Below are 18,681 nucleotides of genomic sequence, written 5' to 3'. Positions count from 1 at the left end.
ACAAATGATCCTTCCTGTTGAGACACTTTCTCCTGCTTGCCAAACACACAATAAACGCACATTACCGAGTAATTAGAGATGGAGTACCGCATAATTCATTGTTTAAAAGCCATTGGTGATCCAGCAGCTTTCTTTCTATGTTGCAAATGCATCTGGCTGCAAACTGGAACCGTTGGCAATATGGCCATGCCTCTTGAAGCAACTTAATTCTTATGTTTTCATTCTTCAATTCATCATCACTTAGCGCTCCAATGTCTGAAATGATGACAAGCTAAACACTCCGTGTGGACGAGACAAAGCGATAACTCATTAGGTTAATTACTTTACCTTCGCTAAATAAAGAATATTGTATTATATTGAGGCGAGTGGTGTGTTTGCTTCCTCGTTCTCAACTTGGCCTACATGAGAAACTGTCGCAGTTTGCCCAGCGTCTGCCGAATCGCCCTGGGTATCCAAATTTCTCGCTCCAACAGGACGGAAAAAAAAAACTGTAATGTTACGGTTGCTGGACACCATATTCTCTTATGTTTTTCGTTTGCAATGGCCTATGAATACGGTGAATTGCCGCAGCCTGATCGAACACACAAGTTCAATTCCAAACATTTTTTCAGACGTGGTTTTCTGCAATCATTTTAAAGTGGCAATCAGAAACCAATCAATTTTCCGCTATCATTATTGCTTTTGGGCTTTTAAAAAATCTTTCTGCAAAGTAAAATTGATTCGTTTTGTGGACAGGCCTTGTAGAACAAATACCTAAAAACGTTTACCCGATAAAAAATACTGCGAAAGCATTGCTTCGCATATTATATAACGCAATGAAAACTTTTGACAAAAACCGCAACCACTGATGCATGTGTTACATTCAAATGCAATCAAATATAGAAGTAGACGTAGGAAAGAAACCCGGAAAGAAAGTTGGGGACACGAGCACTGAAATGGTCTCCATGAGTAGGTTTTTTTTTTTTTTGGCGATTTTATTTCCTTGCGCGTTTTCTTAACAGTCACCTAAAAAAATAGTTCTATGAAATTGAGAATTAGGTTTTAAGCTCATTGAAGTTAAGATGACTTCATGATTCAGATTTTAGTCAAAGAAATGTGTAATATCTCTTTATAAGGATGAAAAAGGAATGCCGTTTATGAGTTTTAAAATTGTAAATGCCAAAAAAATTAAAAAGATTAAATTTAACAAAAAAAAAAAAACTAAAATATGGCGTATATATTCAATGAGATTTTAATCATCAACTGACACACAGAGATATATAACAGGCTTTGTAAAAGAAAACCAGGGCATAAAATTAAAGATTCAGGAGAGGCATATGACATAAACTAGCATACTAATGTTCTCACCTGAATCAAACGAGGATTGGGAAAGAAATGTTTGAATTGTTCCGGGCCTTAGCGTAAGAGAAAGCCCAGATAACACGACTTACCTCCTCTTCTTTCTCGGATCTTTTGTGGTTCGCTTCTCTTTGTTGATGAGCTCTTTTCAGTCTGTTTTCTGGAGCTCTTTGTATTTCCTTCTCAAGTTGCTCTTCGCTAGATATTCTCCTTTTATTTATTCCTTTTCTTGTTCTCTTTCTCGTTCCTCTCGCCGTATTCTGCCTATTTTAGCGTTCCTTCGAACTTTCTTGAGCGTTTTTCTCGACTCTCTTCATGCCTTTACTTCTTGCTTTCTTCGGTCGCTCTGTCTCTTTCTTTCCAGCCTATATTCGCTCAAAACCCTTTCTCCACGAACTTTAATTACAACAATTTCCTCCGGTTGACAAAGCTATAGCTTTATCGGTAATGTTGCTTTGCAAGTTGATTAAAAATTGCGAGATTCTGAGAATTATTGTTTAACTACAACCGTGTAGTCGGTACGCTGCACGAAAGCTCGGCACTCGAGTCTGCGTACTTCATTGTCATCTGCCGGTGTCTCCTGGCGCACACTAATGGATTATTCTAGTTACGCACGCAATCGCGCCTGCGCATTACCTTTTCCTTCGCCCTTCCATTACGTAATGGCTAAGATAGTGCACACAATGCAGTTGGCCACGCATGCTAAAAGTGGTACCTTGTACGGTCGGTCGTACGGTCGCAAGTTCAAATTTTTTCGGCTTGATGGGTTACTACCAAGAGCTCCGCCATAGCTGTAAATTTTTTTTATACAAAGATGAATCACACGACGTTTATAACATCCCTAATCTTATTGGGACCTCCTATTACGTTCTGCAGAGAGAGTATATTTGTATCTTCGATGACAAACCTTTACCACATGATGATTTCAATCTGACTGTTAACCTATTTCAAGAATAGTGACCCTTACTCTTATTCTTCAAACGAATTTTAAAGTTTTTTTGAATATCCATAAGAAATAATGATAACGTCCGTCAAAATTAAAGAGGCTCAAGATGATTACTCTGCCAATGTCAGATGAGTATGAGATGTTGAACTACAAACCTCTACGTTGATAATGATGATACCTATCTAACGATCTGTTCTGCTTTTATCTTTCATTTAAGATGAAACTACGTATTACGTTTCGTCGTATATGGGTAAAGATTTTAAAATATCCTCTCGACCTTCTGAACACAGTCTCTACTCCGAAGAATTCCGTTTTACTCTCAAACATCCAAGAGGACTTCTAACAGAAACCTCGTATTTTATCTACTCTGAAGCATCCAGGAGACACGGTTTCGTTGGGGAGAAACTAGATTTGTCTGACCATGATAACTATCCCTTGGACGTGGTTGTCCTTGGTGACAACGGACCGTCTCAAAAATGCAAGACGATTTATTTCATCAACAGGGATAACATGGGACCAATGATAAGCCTGGACGATTACAGCGCCGTGGATTGTTGCAAAGGAAAAAATAAATTCTCTCTTTGTGCTTTCAATGTTACTCAACCAGGTAGGAAAATTAACCGCGCGTTGTACATTGTAAACGATTTTACATATACATTTTTTACCTTCGGTGATGGGGACTCAAAAGAGGCTTGCCTGGGTAATTCACTAAGCTTAAGCTTAAGACTACCTCGTCTCGTCAGCGTGAGGTTCCATGTTGTTCCTCAAGTTTTTTTTCTATAAAACTTGAAATAATGTGTAGCATGAAAATAGATACTAGGGGCAGAGCTGAGTAACGTCTACTAGGGGCAGAGCTGAGTAACGTCTGCGCATGCGTTAAGCTTTGGCGCGGAAACCTGATTTTGAGTCGTTTGCATGTTTGGTTTTCCTACTATTGCTTCGAGGTGTTTTTTAACCTTGGCGTTTTATTTTTTCAGAACAACCTCCAAAATATTGTTCTCCCCTTAACATTTTCGAAAATGCAATTTCTCCTTTAAAAAAAACCGGAGATTGGAAAATACATTCAACGCGACAAAATGCCTCGGTTTTAAATGCCAGCTCCTTCTTTTCCCGCAAATTTCGCTGAATTTTTTAAATTTTCGCCCGCGTTATTGACCGCTCTGCTGATACTGGGCACTCTTTGGCATTAATTTGCGTCCCTTTAAGGTAAGTCAAGGATTTGCAGGGCTTTCACTTGGATGGTTCCATTCACTTGGCTTATAAAAAAAAGAAATAATGATAATAATAGGAAAGTAACTAAGAAAGAAAGAAATAAAAAATTACACAAAAGTTTATAACAATTTTTAATTTTCTCATGTTCTGAAAATGGTAAAAGTTCTAGTTATTAGTGAGGTAACAATATAATATTTTATAATTTAATAAAATAATAAATGTCGTCTAACAACGTTTACAGCTAAGAGATTGTCGGATAAATGAATATTTGGCCGAGAAGCGAATCTTTCAAAGAAATATTTGAAGAATATCTCACAGCCAAGGATATGGCTGTTATATTAGCGGATAGAGGTCAATTTATTTTATAACCCACCTTTTATATTTCAAACTGTTTTTAAGACACTAGTAAAAAGGCCAGTGTTGATCGAATTGTCGATAAGTATTTGCGACTAGGTTTTTAATATCACCATCATCGACTCTACAAAAGAAAATTGCTCTTCCGTATGGAGTAATGTACATGAACAGGTGAAACTTTTGAGTCAACGCAAAATGGCGGTTATTACGCGATAACTGTCCGGTGATTTTGCACCACGTGACGTAACATGACCGATAAAACTGCGCAGAATTAATGGTGGGTGATAATGGTTGATATGTCAAAAAAAACATTTCTAACCCAACTCTGTATTACTATGTATATCTATCAGTAAAAGTACTGCTTGAATTCTCTCGCCTCCAAGCGTTGCAAGCAATTTGGAAATCGTTTCGACCCGTTGATGCTACCTTCATTTTAACAAAAAGCACAGACCCAAAAAAATAATAGCTGGTAAAGTAGATGAGCAACTTTAAAAGAGGGTTTTGTTCATTTGCAGATAATCGTTTGACTTCTGGATGTCAGCCTGGTTGGTACGGAGTAGGAAAATCTTGTTTCATGTTTTATTTTGAATCACCTCGGGAGTGGCGCCTGGCGCGAACTTTGTGCCACGAACAAAATAGCGAAATGGCCACTGCCAAAAGAGTTGATGTACTGGAAGTCCTTGCCAATCAGAGGAAACATCTACAATCCCAAGATCTCGATCTTTTTCTCGGGCTAAAGAGCAAGTTACGCTGGACTTGGGTAGACGGCGAAAAGGTGTCAGATTCGCAAAAAGCTTTGTGGAGGCCTACCGAACCGAGTGGTGATGGTTACTGTGGATCTCTCCTGAGTTTTGTTAGTTGGGATTCAACTTGGCGTGGGTATGGATGGGGCTTGAATGACGAGCCCTGCACCGATCCCAGGAGATATATTTGTGAGGAGCCACTAGGTACTTTTCTCAACAACTTATGATGATATTTTCTAATAGTTAAATTTACTTGAATTGTACCTGAATTGAGGATATTTTCGAAGACAAAAACAGCCATACAGATTAAACCTTCAACATAACCCCACTGCGTTTCCTTTAAACTTTTTTTTAAAGCTTTAGATGTAATTGGTTCTGTTTCAAGTCAAGTTGTTATGTTGACGTTGCAGGTAAGCTTTGCTCAGACATTGTCTGACGACAAATCCAATTGATGAACTCAAGCGATTACTCTGCAGTTTATCTTGTTTCAGATGCGTTTGATTGAGCTTTAAGGGTGTTAAATTATGTCGTTTATCGCAGTATTTAGAGTGTGTCCAAGTGATTTTTTTTCTTCTGGTTCAAGATGTTCCTCTCCCTGTAGCTCTCTTCTTCATGGGTGGTATTAACAAAAGTGTGGACCTGAGCCCTGGTGGAGCTAGCAATGCTGTGTTCAGTGACATCACCTTGGCACCGGGTCCTTTTGGAAATCCAAATGGTTCCTTGTTTTTAGGAACTAGCAATAGCCATATGGAATTGGAAAATCGCGGAGAAATTGATACAAGGTTTTCTATAAGTGTATTTGCTTGGGTGCATCTCAGTAATTCTAGCACTGGTCAAATAATAGATTACGGTTGCTCGATGACGGTCTTCCATTCAACGCTCGGAGTTGAAGCACTTTTTAAGGAACGGGACAGTTCTAACAGTTATCTCCTGCATAAGAGGGGCGTTCTAAAAGCAAACTCTTGGAATTTCATCGGCGTTACGTATGACTACTTCAGCGGTATTGCAACTATGTGGGTTAACGAGAACATCGTAATGCGAAAACTTTTGTTTGCTAAAATGGAGTTAGCGACTCATGGGAATATTATTGTTGGAGCCTCCAAAAATAGAAAAATGCAATTCCGTGGCAGGATTTCTTGCTTGCAGTTTTATGAACAAGCATTATCTGAGGATCAAATCATGAAGGTTAAAATACGATGTAATAAAACTGGTAAGTGGGTTTAATTTACTTGTCAGTCACAATGCCCGCAGACCTGTAGAAAATAAAGTTAAAATCGAAAAGCGCAGCAGCGTAAGATTCTCAATAGAAATAAATGATAAGACAACAATGTATCTCACTTATAACATCGGTAAACCTCATCTAAGAACTTTTTTAGCCGTTACATTATTTTATAAGGTTCATCCGTAATTTTTGTTTCGATAATTCCATTCTTTTTTCAACGCATGGAAGTATCTGCACCTTCAGTGGAATACAGAAGTGTCGGATGCTACGCAGACAAGCCTCATCGAGCAATTCCAACACTTGAAGGAGTAGACCCTATCGCTGCCGAGAACTTCCGCGTGCGTACGAGATCGATTGAAAAGTGCGCCCTTGCAGCTCGAAAAAGAGGATTCACTATGTTTGCTGTACAATATGGCGGGGAGTGCATGACCAGCGCAACGGCAGAACAAACTTTTAATAGATATGGCGAGAGTAATCAATGCAATGCAAATGGGAAAGGAGGATCATGGGCAAACAATGTTTACATCATTCGAGGTTTGTAATGATACCATATTTTACATTGAAATGAGATTCAATGATGTAACGGTAAAATTCCATGAGTTCGTTTGCGTAATATATATTTTAGTGGCTGGAACTTACACTTTTACTGGCTTGGAATTTGTGAGTCATAAAACACGGTAGTTATTAATTTTCAGAGAACAACTTCTCCTGAAATGATTATAGAATTTATGGTTTATCAAATTTCATTTCAAAAGTACAGTCTAGCCTGAGCAGGGATTGTTTGTTTTTGCTTTTGTTATGTTTTTATTTTTCTCGAGTAGTCGAATAGAAACTCTTCAGTCATTTTCCATTTGTTTGAACATTTTGGGTGTATTGGATATGCAGCTGGATTTTTCCCCTATGATCGATTACTAGTTAGTTGTAGCTCATATTTGCCATAGAGTGCACGTTTAGAAATGTCCTTTTTTTAACGGCTTTGCGTGATAGTTAAATTGCTTAAACTTTAAATAGATTATATTGATGTTGGATGCTACGAGGATCGCCACTCGCGTGCAATTGCATCACTCGAACGAAAAGATCCGCTATTGACAGGATGGCACAAAATACGCAAGAACTCTATCGAAAAATGCGCTATAGTGGCTCGCAAAAGGGGCTTCCGCATGTTTTCAGTTCAGTATGGTGGGGAGTGTTACGGCAGTGCAACAGCAGAAAAGACTTTTGATAGATATGGCAAGAGCGATAAATGCGAAGGTGATGGAAAAGGAGGAACTTGGGCGAATCGTGTCTATGCTTTTCAAGGTTTGTCACTGAATTTATTTACTTATTTTCATTCAGTTTCTTAGTTGAGATATAATCAGGTATTTTGACGTTTTATGTCAATACTGATACCATTTAATCTTTGGTTCCCTGTTTGACGCTGGGATCTCTAATGTTTTTACAAAAGGGTTGAAGATATCATTGAATGATAATAGTACAGTTACTCTCACTTTACTAGCTCTAGGTTGCCGTTGATATTTGAATTAACAAAAAAGGCAAAACGAAGAAACAAAATGAATCAGATAATTTTATTTTTTCTCGTAGCGTCTACTTCTTGGTGCAGTCCCAGCTTTTTTCCATTTCATGGAGGTTGCTTTTCCTTAGATACCTTCACCAGAGTAAACTGGAAGCAAGCCTTGGAAAGGTGCAATTTTAAAGGAGGTACCCTGGCAAAGATTTCAAGGGAAGGGTTGAGACGTGCTCTCTCCGTTGTTTTAGAAGGATTCAGATCCCAGCGACCGAGTCTTTATAACTATTTCATTGGTATGAGGGGCCACTATGATGACTGGATGTGGTTTGATGGCACTTCTTTGAACGAATCGTTGTGGGTATCAGGATATCCAACGAGGGACGTTGACAATCTAGGCTGTGCTTATCTTTCGGCTGGTTCATCCAAAATAAAGAATGGTGTCTGCAAGTCACATAGATACCCTTTGTGCCAGAAACGATCGGGTAATTGCATTATGCTTAGAAGTTATAAGCAGATCTAGGAGACGGGCGTTCTCTGGTCAAGTCTAAAACCTTCTGAGAAACACGAAAAAAACAGTATCATAATCAATAACGGGAAATTAAAGGAAAACAACTTTTCAACACTCTCTTTTGGCATATTTAAATTTCTTTTTCGGGCAATGACATCAGAGTTTTCAAAGGCTTTAGACCTAAAACTGAACGTTTGCGTTCTAATCAATGTTTTGAATGGAGAATACCTTTTTATCATGTCAAGATAATGATCAACCACGTTTTCCCTTCTATTCAGATGGGTGCAGTTTGCTTTACTTTCACTGCACACTGCTTTATTTCTGTCTCGCGCAGATATCTCAGCTTTAAGAGGACTTAAACTGAAAGCTGAAAGCTTTCGTTGTAACACATGTTTTCAATTTAAAACGCTTTTTTAAACCATTTTTCTCTTCTATTTGAATAGTTACAATTAAATTGAGCCACTGTTGAATTTAGGCTTAAGAAGGTTCTTGTTGTAATTTTTATTATTTCATAGAGTACGTTGTACCATTTTGTTTGGGTTTGGTTTCTTCTTTCGAAGCATTCTTTTTTCCTCGTTATGACTACTTCCCCTTTTCCCCTCTTCTACTAATTTCAAGTGTTCCAAAAATGTCCACCGTAGCAAATTTCAATTATTATTCGTGGTATGATACATTAATTTTAACTATTTACAAAGCTTTTTACTCTGCTTAAGCTAAATATGATTCAAACATCTTCCAAACTGTGATGGCGATGTTCTTTAATTTTTTTTTTTTTGTCATGCAGAAGCTTCTTTGTCAAATCGAAGTCAAACCACTTGTTCCAGTGTTTTGCTGCCGTATGAGTCCTCTCTAGCCATTGATAAATCTTATACCACCTGCTTTCGTTCGGGAAGGGTAAGAAATTGTCATAACAAATGGAAAACGCTACTGTAGATGCACTGGATTTCCTTTCACATAATAAGAGGCCAAACATTAATTGTGTATGTAACGATTGGGTAAACTAATTGTGATACTTATTTCAGTGTCTTAATGTTTGGTGTGTTGTTTGCTTGCTTTCCGTAAAGTTTTAACATAACATTTACTTCGTTTTGTTCATTTATTTAGGAGTCGAACCCTTGGTGGCAAGTTGACCTTGATAATCATTTGTACGTAATCTCTGTGGTGATCACCGATAAAGTTGATTGCTGCCCACGGGATAACGGAATGATCAGCGTAAGAGTATTAAACAGTCCACACGATACAGACTCAACCTGCTCCAAATCGATGGAATATGATGGAGTAACCCAGCAATTTAAATTTTACTGCTCACCACCAGCGCTTGGAAATTACCTGAAAATAACGTTGACGGGCAATAACGTCACTCTTGTCCTGTGCCAAGTTGTCGTGGAAACTATTGGTTAGTTTTTGGTAGTTTCCTTTTAATATAAAAATTCCTTGTTCCTTAAGTACCTGGAGCCTTCCATGGGGTCACGTAACTAAGGCCGCGCTACCGAAGCCTTTCAGGAACCATTGTCTACTCCTGCGGTCATCGACTCTATGCATTTGGGTCGAGAAATTCATGTTCATTTTAATAGAATTAGTGCAAACAGCTCAGATTTCATAAATTAAATTCTTATCCCATCCTTTAATAAATCTTTACAAGCATAGGAAGAAAAGCCCATGTTTTTTTTTCAGTTTTCATACCCATGCGCGGTCTTATATGCCTTCCCCTCCCCTCTTACCGGAAGTAGCAGTTAACGCGTTGCAATGTGTCTATCCCCAATAGAGTCGCTTACGGAGGCAAAAGGAGTGCTTCGTGAGACATGGTATAGAATGAAAAATTACGAAGCTAGGAGCAAATCAACCATGCGCGAACATCCACTCATTCAAGGTCCGCCTGGAAGCCGGATAGTTTTGCCAGATTTTGATGCTCCTATCGATTTGGAAGACAGATACGCGCAAAGATTGACAGCTTACTTGCAGGTAAACATGAAATATCCCTATTTGAAGTGGAGTTCTTCCTGCTCATTTAAACCTTGTTTCGTCTTTATTTAGAGAAAATGAAAAAGTAGTCGTTATTTGTTAGCCTCACCCAATCGGTTTTCATTTTCAAGCTCCTAAGACAAACTATAATCGCCTACTCACCATTTTAGGTTCCTCAGAGCGGTAGCTACGTCTTTTACGCTGCATGTGACGATTCATGCGAGTTGTGGAAGTATAATGTCATAGAATTTGGATTTGCAAAAGATAACGCCGAATCAGACGAGAGTGCAAAGAACCGAAGTCCAATCATATCTGTTAAAAAAGGCACCAGATATCTTCAATGGGACAGGTAAGCGATTCATTCGAAGGATAAAAGGCCAATTCTCTTGAATTTTAAGACAACCAGATTTATGCTTAAATTTTTCGTAACCTGTCGTTTGAAGGTACGAAGAGCAATCATCGCAGCCTATCTTCCTTGAAAAATGTCGTATTTATCGTATGGAGGCGTATGGAAAAGATTTAGAGAGTAATGACCATATATCAGTGGGCATGCGTAGGCCGAATGGAGATTTTGAAAGGCCCATTCTTGGGAAAGGACTATTTTGGACAAAACCAGGTATTTCGATTTGGTTTTTTTTTTGTTTGTAATTTGTTTTTGTTTGTTTTGTTTCAAATTTTTTTTGTATTTCATTTTGTTTTCGATTATTGTATATATATATATATATATTTTTTACTTTTCGTATTTTTGTAGAGTTTTTGTTTGTTCCGTTTTTTTCTTTATCGAAGAGGCTTCGGAACGTCATCACCTTTCTTGAAAACTTGTGTCTAGAAAAATATATAGGGGAAGGATAATGCAGACAACTAGAAAAAAGCTAGAAACTAAAAAAGCTAGTTTGCAAGTGAACAGTTACCAGCGAGGAAAGAAAGTCTACATAAGAAAGGAATTGCAATAGTTGGCGTGCGCACTCTACTCTTTTTCTCCGAAGAAGACTGATTTCATGAACTTCATTGCGTTAACTTAGAGTATTTGCTGAATTCAAGCCGTGGTTTAAATCTTAAAAAATACTGGATCAGCGTCAGCTAGGATAATTCAAGGAAAAGCTTAAATTCTTGAATCTTAAACAGGGACAAGGAAATTGGCGGTTACACTCAACGATCTTGGAACGCCGATAACTGCTATCGTTGGGTCAAATCTACACATTTCAGGTTGGTATTGACACAAGAAGTTTAACACGTCAAACTTTCTTATTTCATTTGACAGAGAATTGGTGTGAAATATCACTTGAAGGCTTACATCGTCAAATTTAAATTCGAAATGCTAATTTTTTTTTAAACCCACAGGTGCCTACAGCTTCTGTTGTCAGGGCATATATTGCCCCGATTGTCCACTGCAACTGAACCTCTCAACCCTAAGACAAAATGTAACAATAAACTCAGCGGTAAACATGTCTTGTTTAAATACACCATTCAAGACTTTTTTTGACACAGACAGACAACCTGGAAATTATACAGTGAAGGTTAGTCCATTTCAGGATTACCTATCACCAGAATATAGACAGTTTAATAGCCACTATGTGATTATGGACAATTTGCTCTTGCTTTTATGTAGCTATTGAACCAAGAACTAAAACGAACGCTTAATAACCTTAGAATCAAATTTCTTTTCCTTTTTCAATTTTTCCCTTTTAAATTTTCCCTAAAATGTTCTTAAAAGAAGTTGATAACCTTGAAAAACTTCAAAATGTTCATAATGCGAGACTCAAATTTCGCATCAGATCAGCTATTCATTTGTGGACCATTCAGGAAAAATTCTTGAAGAGAGAGTGCTGGGAAATGTATATCTCAAAGGTAACTGCGTTTTATGAGTTTGACGATTTATTATTCTTACACTCTTTTATACCAGTTAAGCATTACGTAGATGGGTCAGCTTGTACGAGATTCAGAAGACTTCACAATAAATAAGAACTGAATTCAAACTTGAAAAGAGTTGGTGCAAAACGATTATCTATAGACTTTCTGTCTTTTTTCGAACAAAACCAAATTTTGGCGATCAATCAACCAAATGATTGGGTTGTAAATTAGTTTGCTGGGCCGTGAAGTTAAAATGGAGATAACTCAGAATATCATTGAGATTCCTTTCAAAACCAGGAACAGCGAAAAAGTGTATATATACGAGGCAAAGGCACTTTCATGAAAACCATATTTTCTTGGATTTATCTGCTGATTCTTGTCTCCGTTTTTGGTTAACATCCCTAAGAGAAAAAGCAATTTAGCAAACGAGTATAATAACTGCTTAAATGATGATTTAAACTCTCACAGCTGCTGTAGTATTAAAAGAATGCCATTTCGAGTCTGGAAATTGTGCAGGCTGGACTAACCTTGGAAGCCAGGAAAAGTGGAAGTTTTCCCTAGGTAGGAAGAAGGATGTTTCTGCCTGCCTAGTTTTTGTATAGAAAATGTACGTTGTAAAGATCTCTTCGTCTTAATCTTTTTTAAAACTGTCCCGGTCAATCTCCATACTTATGGAAAGGATTGACCTAAAGTAGGTTGGTCCTTTTCTATATAAATGTATTATTACTGACTCAATATTACATGTCCCAGGTCATTTTGCCTACATCGGGAGATCTTCCAGGGGACGGCTTAAAAGTCCTATGTTATCATGGAAACCAGCTAATGTAATAGTTAGTTTGTGCTTACGGTTTAAATACCTCATGCCAACTAAATCAAAGTCATACTTAAAAGTTCTGCTTTGGGAAGCAACAGAAGAAAGGGAGGTATTAGTTTGGCAGCTGCTTGGATACCACGGTTCAGGATGGTCAGTTGCTCAGGTGGTTTTGCCAAGCTCTGTAGCTATTCAAGTAAGTGAAGCTTCCAATTCGCTTGAGGGAAATCTCTTTTTACTTGCATTTATTGGTGAGGTTTATATCTATGCATGTGACAGCCTTGATCATTTTATTTAGTGGTTGATAACATCATGTTCATGTTTTGTGACAGGTTATATTTGAGGGAGAAGGCTTTGTTGATGACCCAGTGAATGTGGCAATTGATGACGTCAGCGTAACGACTGAGAACTGTATTTTACTACCTTACTTTGCGAAGCCAGGTGACTTTTTCTTTCCGCTCTCCCTTTTCGTCTCTATACTTACGAATAAGGAGCTTACCGAACATTTGAATTTTCCAAAATTATTGGTAGGCTGGTCATCACAATAGCAACCAAAGCAAACATGTAAGGTTCATGATTTTAGATATATGAAAATTCATGCACTGCGGTGGAGAGATGAAATTAAGAGATCCTCGCAGCTAAGAACACTACTGAAACGAGTAGTTGTAAATAAGACCTGAGAAAAATTCAAGCCCGTACGGGATTTGAACCCATGACCTCTACGATACCGGTGCAGCGCTCTACCAATTGAGCTAACATGCCAACTGGGAGCTGGGAGCTTTTCAGGTCCTATTTACAACTACTCGTTTCGGTAGTGTTCTTAGCTGCGAGGATCTCTTAATTTCATCTCTCCACCGCAGAGCAAATATATGAATTTTCATATATCTAAAATCATCATTCACTTGGATGTTTATTTGGACCCAATTCATATACCAGCTCCCAGTTGGCTTGTTGGCTAAATTGGTAGAGCGCTGCACCGGTATCGCAAAGGTCATGGGTTCAAATCCCGTACGGGCCTGAATTTTTTCCAGGTCCTATTTACAACTACTCGTTTCAGTAGTGTTCTTAGGAGGATCTCTTAATTTCATGTAAGGTTCAGTTCCAACCTTTTTTTAAGTCATCAGTGTTGGATAATAGTGCATTGTTTGTCAGATTCTCTCATAGAAGTGTAACAAAGTTTCCGCCATTAGTTCTATCTCTTTATGGCTTTTCACTTTTAAAGAAAGGAAAATGAAATAGAAACTTATTTTGCCGAGTTTTTTTAGGTTTTCAATGTGGCGAAAAAGAGTTTCGGTGTTACAATGGGGAATGTGTCAAAAACGATTTAACATGTGATGGTGATCTCGCGTGTAAAGATGAATCGGACGAGGAGAACTGTGGCTGTCCCTCCAATAAGTTTGCTTGCCAGGATGGAAAATGTATTCCTGCTGCAGCTGTGTGCGACGGTAGCAACGATTGCTCAGACGGAGATGATGAAAATAATTGTCGTAAGTTCATGACTGCACAATGATAAGGACATCACGGTAGTTTTCTCTTAGCCTTTATGGTCATCTCAGGCTGAAGAGTGATTTTTTTCTGATCGGTTTAGCTAAGAAAGTCGTTAAGTCTGGCCAGCGATGATAACATTTTTTTCTTTAGTCTGTTTTTCCGCAGTATTTGTATTCGCATGACTTAATTCAAAGATTTGCTTTTCAGGTGTTCCATGTCCCTTAAAATTTCATTGTGTTGATGGATCGTGCATTTCCTGGTCTGATACCTGTAGGGAAATACCGTTCTGTGGGGACGGGACTAACTCACCATCTGTATGTGGTAAGTAGGACACAGCGGTCTAATGTATACCTAGTTCTAATTCAGCGTAGTTCGTGTTAATTCACAAAAACTCTCGACCATGCCTTTTCGTGACCTATAACTCATAAAACCAATCATTATGATATCGAAAATATCCTGCTATACTCTAGAAATTGCAGTTTAAGAAACAGTGCTTTTCCCTCAAAATGTCTGCATTTCAGGGTCGGGAGACTGCCTTCTCAGTGATTTATCGTGTTTATCAGTCACGTCGGAAGATCTCTTGCAGTGTAAATCATCTTTCAGAGGTAACATTTATGTCAAATTACTGAGATGCTACTATACCTTAAAAGACCACTCTTTTTCCGGTCAATTATCTTTGTCTTCATCCTCTCCTTGCCTCTATGTTTACAATACGGTGTCAGAGCGTCTGATTCATTTGAGGACTGATTTGGTAGGCTTGTTTGATAAAAGACAGGGTTCAGATGAAACAAACGTAGTTAATTTTGATATTCGCGAATTACTAATTATAATTACGAAGACTAAGATACCTACAGTAAGGCAAATTCCACTCTTTGAAAAAAATACCAGGTCATTTACAGTCTTCATTATGGAAAATTGGAACAGTCAGTCTCAATGGTGAAATATCTCTGGTTCATTTGACACGTTGCAAATAATCGTACCAAAATGCCGTTGTTGTTCGTGAACAATAACCTCGTGTACCCTTGCAATTCAATATTGGAAAGCGACTCCGTATGCATGGAGGGAATGAATATCCAAAGCATTGTTATCCTTTCATGTTTCGGTAACTGGCTAATTTTTCCATTCAAACAGGCCATTGCAGTTTCGACGATGATTTTTGCACATTGAAATATGACTGGAATGCCACGTTCCAGTGGACTAAAACGTCAGGAAAGACACCAACGGAAAATACTGGTCCAACATATGATCACACCACGTTTAGTAAGGATGGTAAGGAGTGCCTTCAGGACTTACACTTCTTGAGATCATTTTTTCTCCCCTCGTTCAAACTATTTTTTACAAAAATGTCGAGTAGGAAATCCCAGTGAAATATAAAGTTATGAAATACACCAAGCAATGATTGTAATCTATCCAAGAAATATTTGGAGGACATACTCGACTAAATAAGGAAAGAATCCTGAAAATTTCGTCTAATTATTGACAGAACGATTTCTACCCGTCACTCTGATTTATTAAGCTTCTGATTTTGTTTTCTTGTTTTCTTGTTTCTAATTAATCTTTTCTTAAGGATTTATAGTTTTATAGATGCAATATTTGTAACTCCGTCATTGTAAAAAATGTAGTTTTGAAAATAATTTTGCAATGTTACCAAGGCAAATAAGCTAATTAAAATTTTCTAGGATCAGCCTCCTCGAAGTTCTATAATAACGTTGTAACGGTGAAAAATGCAGAATTTGCTACTAATGTTTTCGTCTTCCTACTTTTTTTTTTGCATAGCCTAAACTTTAGAGGAAACATAAGCATATATAGTTCTTATTCTGTAACAGGGTCGTATATCTACATCGAAGCCTCTCCACAAATACCTGGAGACGCAGCAAGGCTGTTTAGTGACTGGATGGAACCCAATGAAGTAGTTTGTATTCAGTTTTGGTATCACATGCACGGGTCAGACATTGGTAATCTGAGCATCTACTTAAAAACTAAGCAGTCAGAAACAGTTGTTTGGACACTTTCGGGAAATCAGGGGGACCAGTGGAAGTTCGGACAAACAGCTTTAAACAGTCGAGATGCCTATAAGGTACGTTTCCCTGTATTTATCGTTACCGAGTACTTATGACTGCAAACTTTAAGTTTTGTTTATCGACATCTATAGTTCATGAAATCAAATGTATGAAGGTACTTTTGCGATCATTGAATAATATCATAACTATCATTATCGCTGTTATCACTACTCATATCGTTAATGCTATGGTCATCCTTTTTTCCATCGTCATTATTGTTTTTCACAAGTTTATCATTGAAGGAACGGTTGGCTATGGAAGCAACGGTGATATAGCTCTGGATGATCTGACATTGCTTGATGGTAACTGTAAGACAATTATTACACAGAGTAAGTGATCTTCTGCAAAGTAAGATGTCTAGAAGCTAGTGGTTATTTATGATTTTTGTTTTCTTTTTGTTGTTGCTGTAGGAAGAGTGAATTAGAAATATTGCAAATTGATGTTTCTCATGATCCGTAATTGTAAATTTATATGTTGCTAGATAATTCCTTGCAACAAACAATCTTTCGACTAAAAATTACGATTCAAGTTTTGCCGTTAACTTATTGGAAATTTCGTTGTACCAGCGCAATAGAAAGGCCAAACGCAAAGAGAGAGTTGCAGGAGACAAACATACGCCTTGGTTATAGCACAGTGAATATAAATAATTTACAGGGCAGTTTTTTTTCTTGGTTGGTATGTAACGATAATGAGGTCTTCTGACCTCTTTGCACTTTTAGAGAGTTTGGACTGTGACTTCAAAGGAGACACATGCGACTGGGAGGCTCAAGGAAGGTGGACCCTTTCAAAAGGTGTGCCATGATTGAAAATTTACCGTGGAGCACTCTTTATTTGAGAGTCGATTTGAACGGTTATTGCATGTCTTTAACAATTTCCGGACTCTGATAATTATTCTCTATAATTATCTCTTATCAGATGGTTCCTCTATTTTTCTTCGCCCTGAAGCATACGCGGTGCGTCATTCTCTATTTTCGCCTCCGAATATAAATACCAACGAATGGAAGTGTTTTCGTCTTTGGTATTTCATCGCAGGCAACTACGGTTATGAAGGGTCGATAACAGTGCTATTAAAGATGTTAAAATCAAACCTAACGAGTTTACTTTTCTTCGCGGACAAGGCCACTTCTGAGGCAACATACACACAAACCCCGTTACCACAAAATTTCACAGATGCTCAGGTATTGACAAAATACACTCGTGTTGTAGCCGTAGATCTTTCATAGGCTTTACAAGCTTCTTATGAATTAGATTTATTTTAGATAAATTTGATATTGAATCGGAGAAGCTTTTAGCTTAAAACTAATGTTTCACACTCAAGTGGTGCTAGTCTGCTATTGACAATGACATCATCTCATATCATTCTGTAGATCGAAATAGTGGGAACGAATGAATTGAAACTTCTGGCGATCAGACAAGTATCCTTTTCCAAAGATTCTTGTGAGCATATTCCTAAGCCAAGAAATGGTAAGTCACCATCACGATTGATGGCGTCTATTCACGCGCATATTGTTCCGACTGTTGCGTTTCGAATAATGACTATGTAGCTCTAAATGTCAATAACAACGAAGGTTTCCTAATTGTTTGGCTCACGTCTGTACCACATTATTGGAAGTATATCATGACTATTATCTTTATACAGAGACTAACAGCTATAAACAGAGCTTAAAGGATAACCACTTTCGTAACCGCAAAAAAAGTTTCATTCAAATATTCGATGTCGAATAATACAATATCAATTTACACGGCGTATAAGTTATTGAATTTGCATTAATAGAGTCGAAAGACATAGTTGCTAAATACGCCTTGCAAGGGCCTGCTTTAAACCGATTTTTTTCGTATTTTATCATCATGTGATCTTTAGATTTGCATCAGCATAAACCTCTTGGAATGGAAAACAATGAAATCCTCGACAAGAAGATCACCTCATCTTCAGAAGTTGATGGGGTTCATGCCGCCATCCAAGGAAGACTTTACTTCCAAGCAACCCCAGGCAAAGCAGGGTCTTGGTCGGCTGATTCAGAGGACTTAACACCATGGCTTCAAGTTGATCTGAATATTCGGAACACAAGAGTTACTGGCGTTGCGACGCAAGGGAGAAACGGACCCTTCGCTCAGTGGGTTACGGAATATAAGCTCCAGTATAGCAATGATGGGATAAGCTTCATATACTACAGGGAACCCGGAAAAACCTCAGAAAAGGTACGTGCGAGATGTAATAAGACGTTCATCATGGATGCATGTCCAGTACAATTCAAAATTTTTGCAGTATGTAAAATTCTGAGCATTGACGAAGCTGGTTTAAAGAGGCGGGAAAGATGGCTGTTGATATTAGGTTCGGTTGTCAGATGGAGAAACATGCAATTCATTTGTCAATGTGTGTTTCTTGGGAACAGTTCCACACGCTCGCGAAAAATAGATGATGTATTTCTTCATGACCAAGCGCTTATTTACACACATGATTTTTTACATCACTTATCCTCAGATCACAATTCCCTAATAAGGCCATTTATCTAGCGAACATTATCCCGTAAGAATTTTGTACATGAACAATGCTTAGCACAGATTAGTCATATCTTTCCGAGCGATTGTTTAGGGGCTAAAATGTGTGTTAATCAACATCGTAGAACTAATTATTGGTATTTACAACACAAAATTAACATAATGCGATCTTTTGTCGAC

The 18,681-nt window shown here is 37.9% G+C and overlaps 1 protein-coding gene across 1 annotated transcript in view; it reads left to right on the top strand.

Moving 5' to 3' along the window:
• The window catches only part of LOC136280251 (uncharacterized), a 43,915-nt gene that overhangs the window by 7,943 nt on the left and 17,291 nt on the right, over positions 1 to 18,681 (top strand). Inside the window, exons 9-35 of the mRNA XM_066165209.1 lie at positions 2,502 to 2,891; positions 4,366 to 4,797; positions 5,177 to 5,803; positions 6,044 to 6,349; positions 6,827 to 7,114; positions 7,397 to 7,804; positions 8,615 to 8,724; positions 8,935 to 9,226; positions 9,596 to 9,792; positions 9,963 to 10,141; positions 10,236 to 10,408; positions 10,918 to 10,998; positions 11,134 to 11,309; positions 11,568 to 11,640; positions 12,112 to 12,204; positions 12,394 to 12,650; positions 12,787 to 12,895; positions 13,720 to 13,941; positions 14,150 to 14,263; positions 14,464 to 14,547; positions 15,074 to 15,211; positions 15,769 to 16,019; positions 16,232 to 16,331; positions 16,722 to 16,793; positions 16,918 to 17,180; positions 17,370 to 17,466; positions 17,864 to 18,201. Coding sequence (XP_066021306.1) covers positions 2,502 to 2,891; positions 4,366 to 4,797; positions 5,177 to 5,803; positions 6,044 to 6,349; positions 6,827 to 7,114; positions 7,397 to 7,804; positions 8,615 to 8,724; positions 8,935 to 9,226; positions 9,596 to 9,792; positions 9,963 to 10,141; positions 10,236 to 10,408; positions 10,918 to 10,998; positions 11,134 to 11,309; positions 11,568 to 11,640; positions 12,112 to 12,204; positions 12,394 to 12,650; positions 12,787 to 12,895; positions 13,720 to 13,941; positions 14,150 to 14,263; positions 14,464 to 14,547; positions 15,074 to 15,211; positions 15,769 to 16,019; positions 16,232 to 16,331; positions 16,722 to 16,793; positions 16,918 to 17,180; positions 17,370 to 17,466; positions 17,864 to 18,201 — 5,870 coding nt within the window. The remainder of the gene's footprint in view (positions 1 to 2,501; positions 2,892 to 4,365; positions 4,798 to 5,176; positions 5,804 to 6,043; positions 6,350 to 6,826; positions 7,115 to 7,396; positions 7,805 to 8,614; positions 8,725 to 8,934; positions 9,227 to 9,595; positions 9,793 to 9,962; positions 10,142 to 10,235; positions 10,409 to 10,917; positions 10,999 to 11,133; positions 11,310 to 11,567; positions 11,641 to 12,111; positions 12,205 to 12,393; positions 12,651 to 12,786; positions 12,896 to 13,719; positions 13,942 to 14,149; positions 14,264 to 14,463; positions 14,548 to 15,073; positions 15,212 to 15,768; positions 16,020 to 16,231; positions 16,332 to 16,721; positions 16,794 to 16,917; positions 17,181 to 17,369; positions 17,467 to 17,863; positions 18,202 to 18,681) is intronic.

This window comes from Pocillopora verrucosa, chromosome 4 (genome assembly GCF_036669915.1).
Source record: "Pocillopora verrucosa isolate sample1 chromosome 4, ASM3666991v2, whole genome shotgun sequence".
Lineage (NCBI taxonomy): Eukaryota > Metazoa > Cnidaria > Anthozoa > Scleractinia > Pocilloporidae > Pocillopora > Pocillopora verrucosa.
This window is presented reverse-complemented; position numbering and strand designations above follow the sequence as displayed.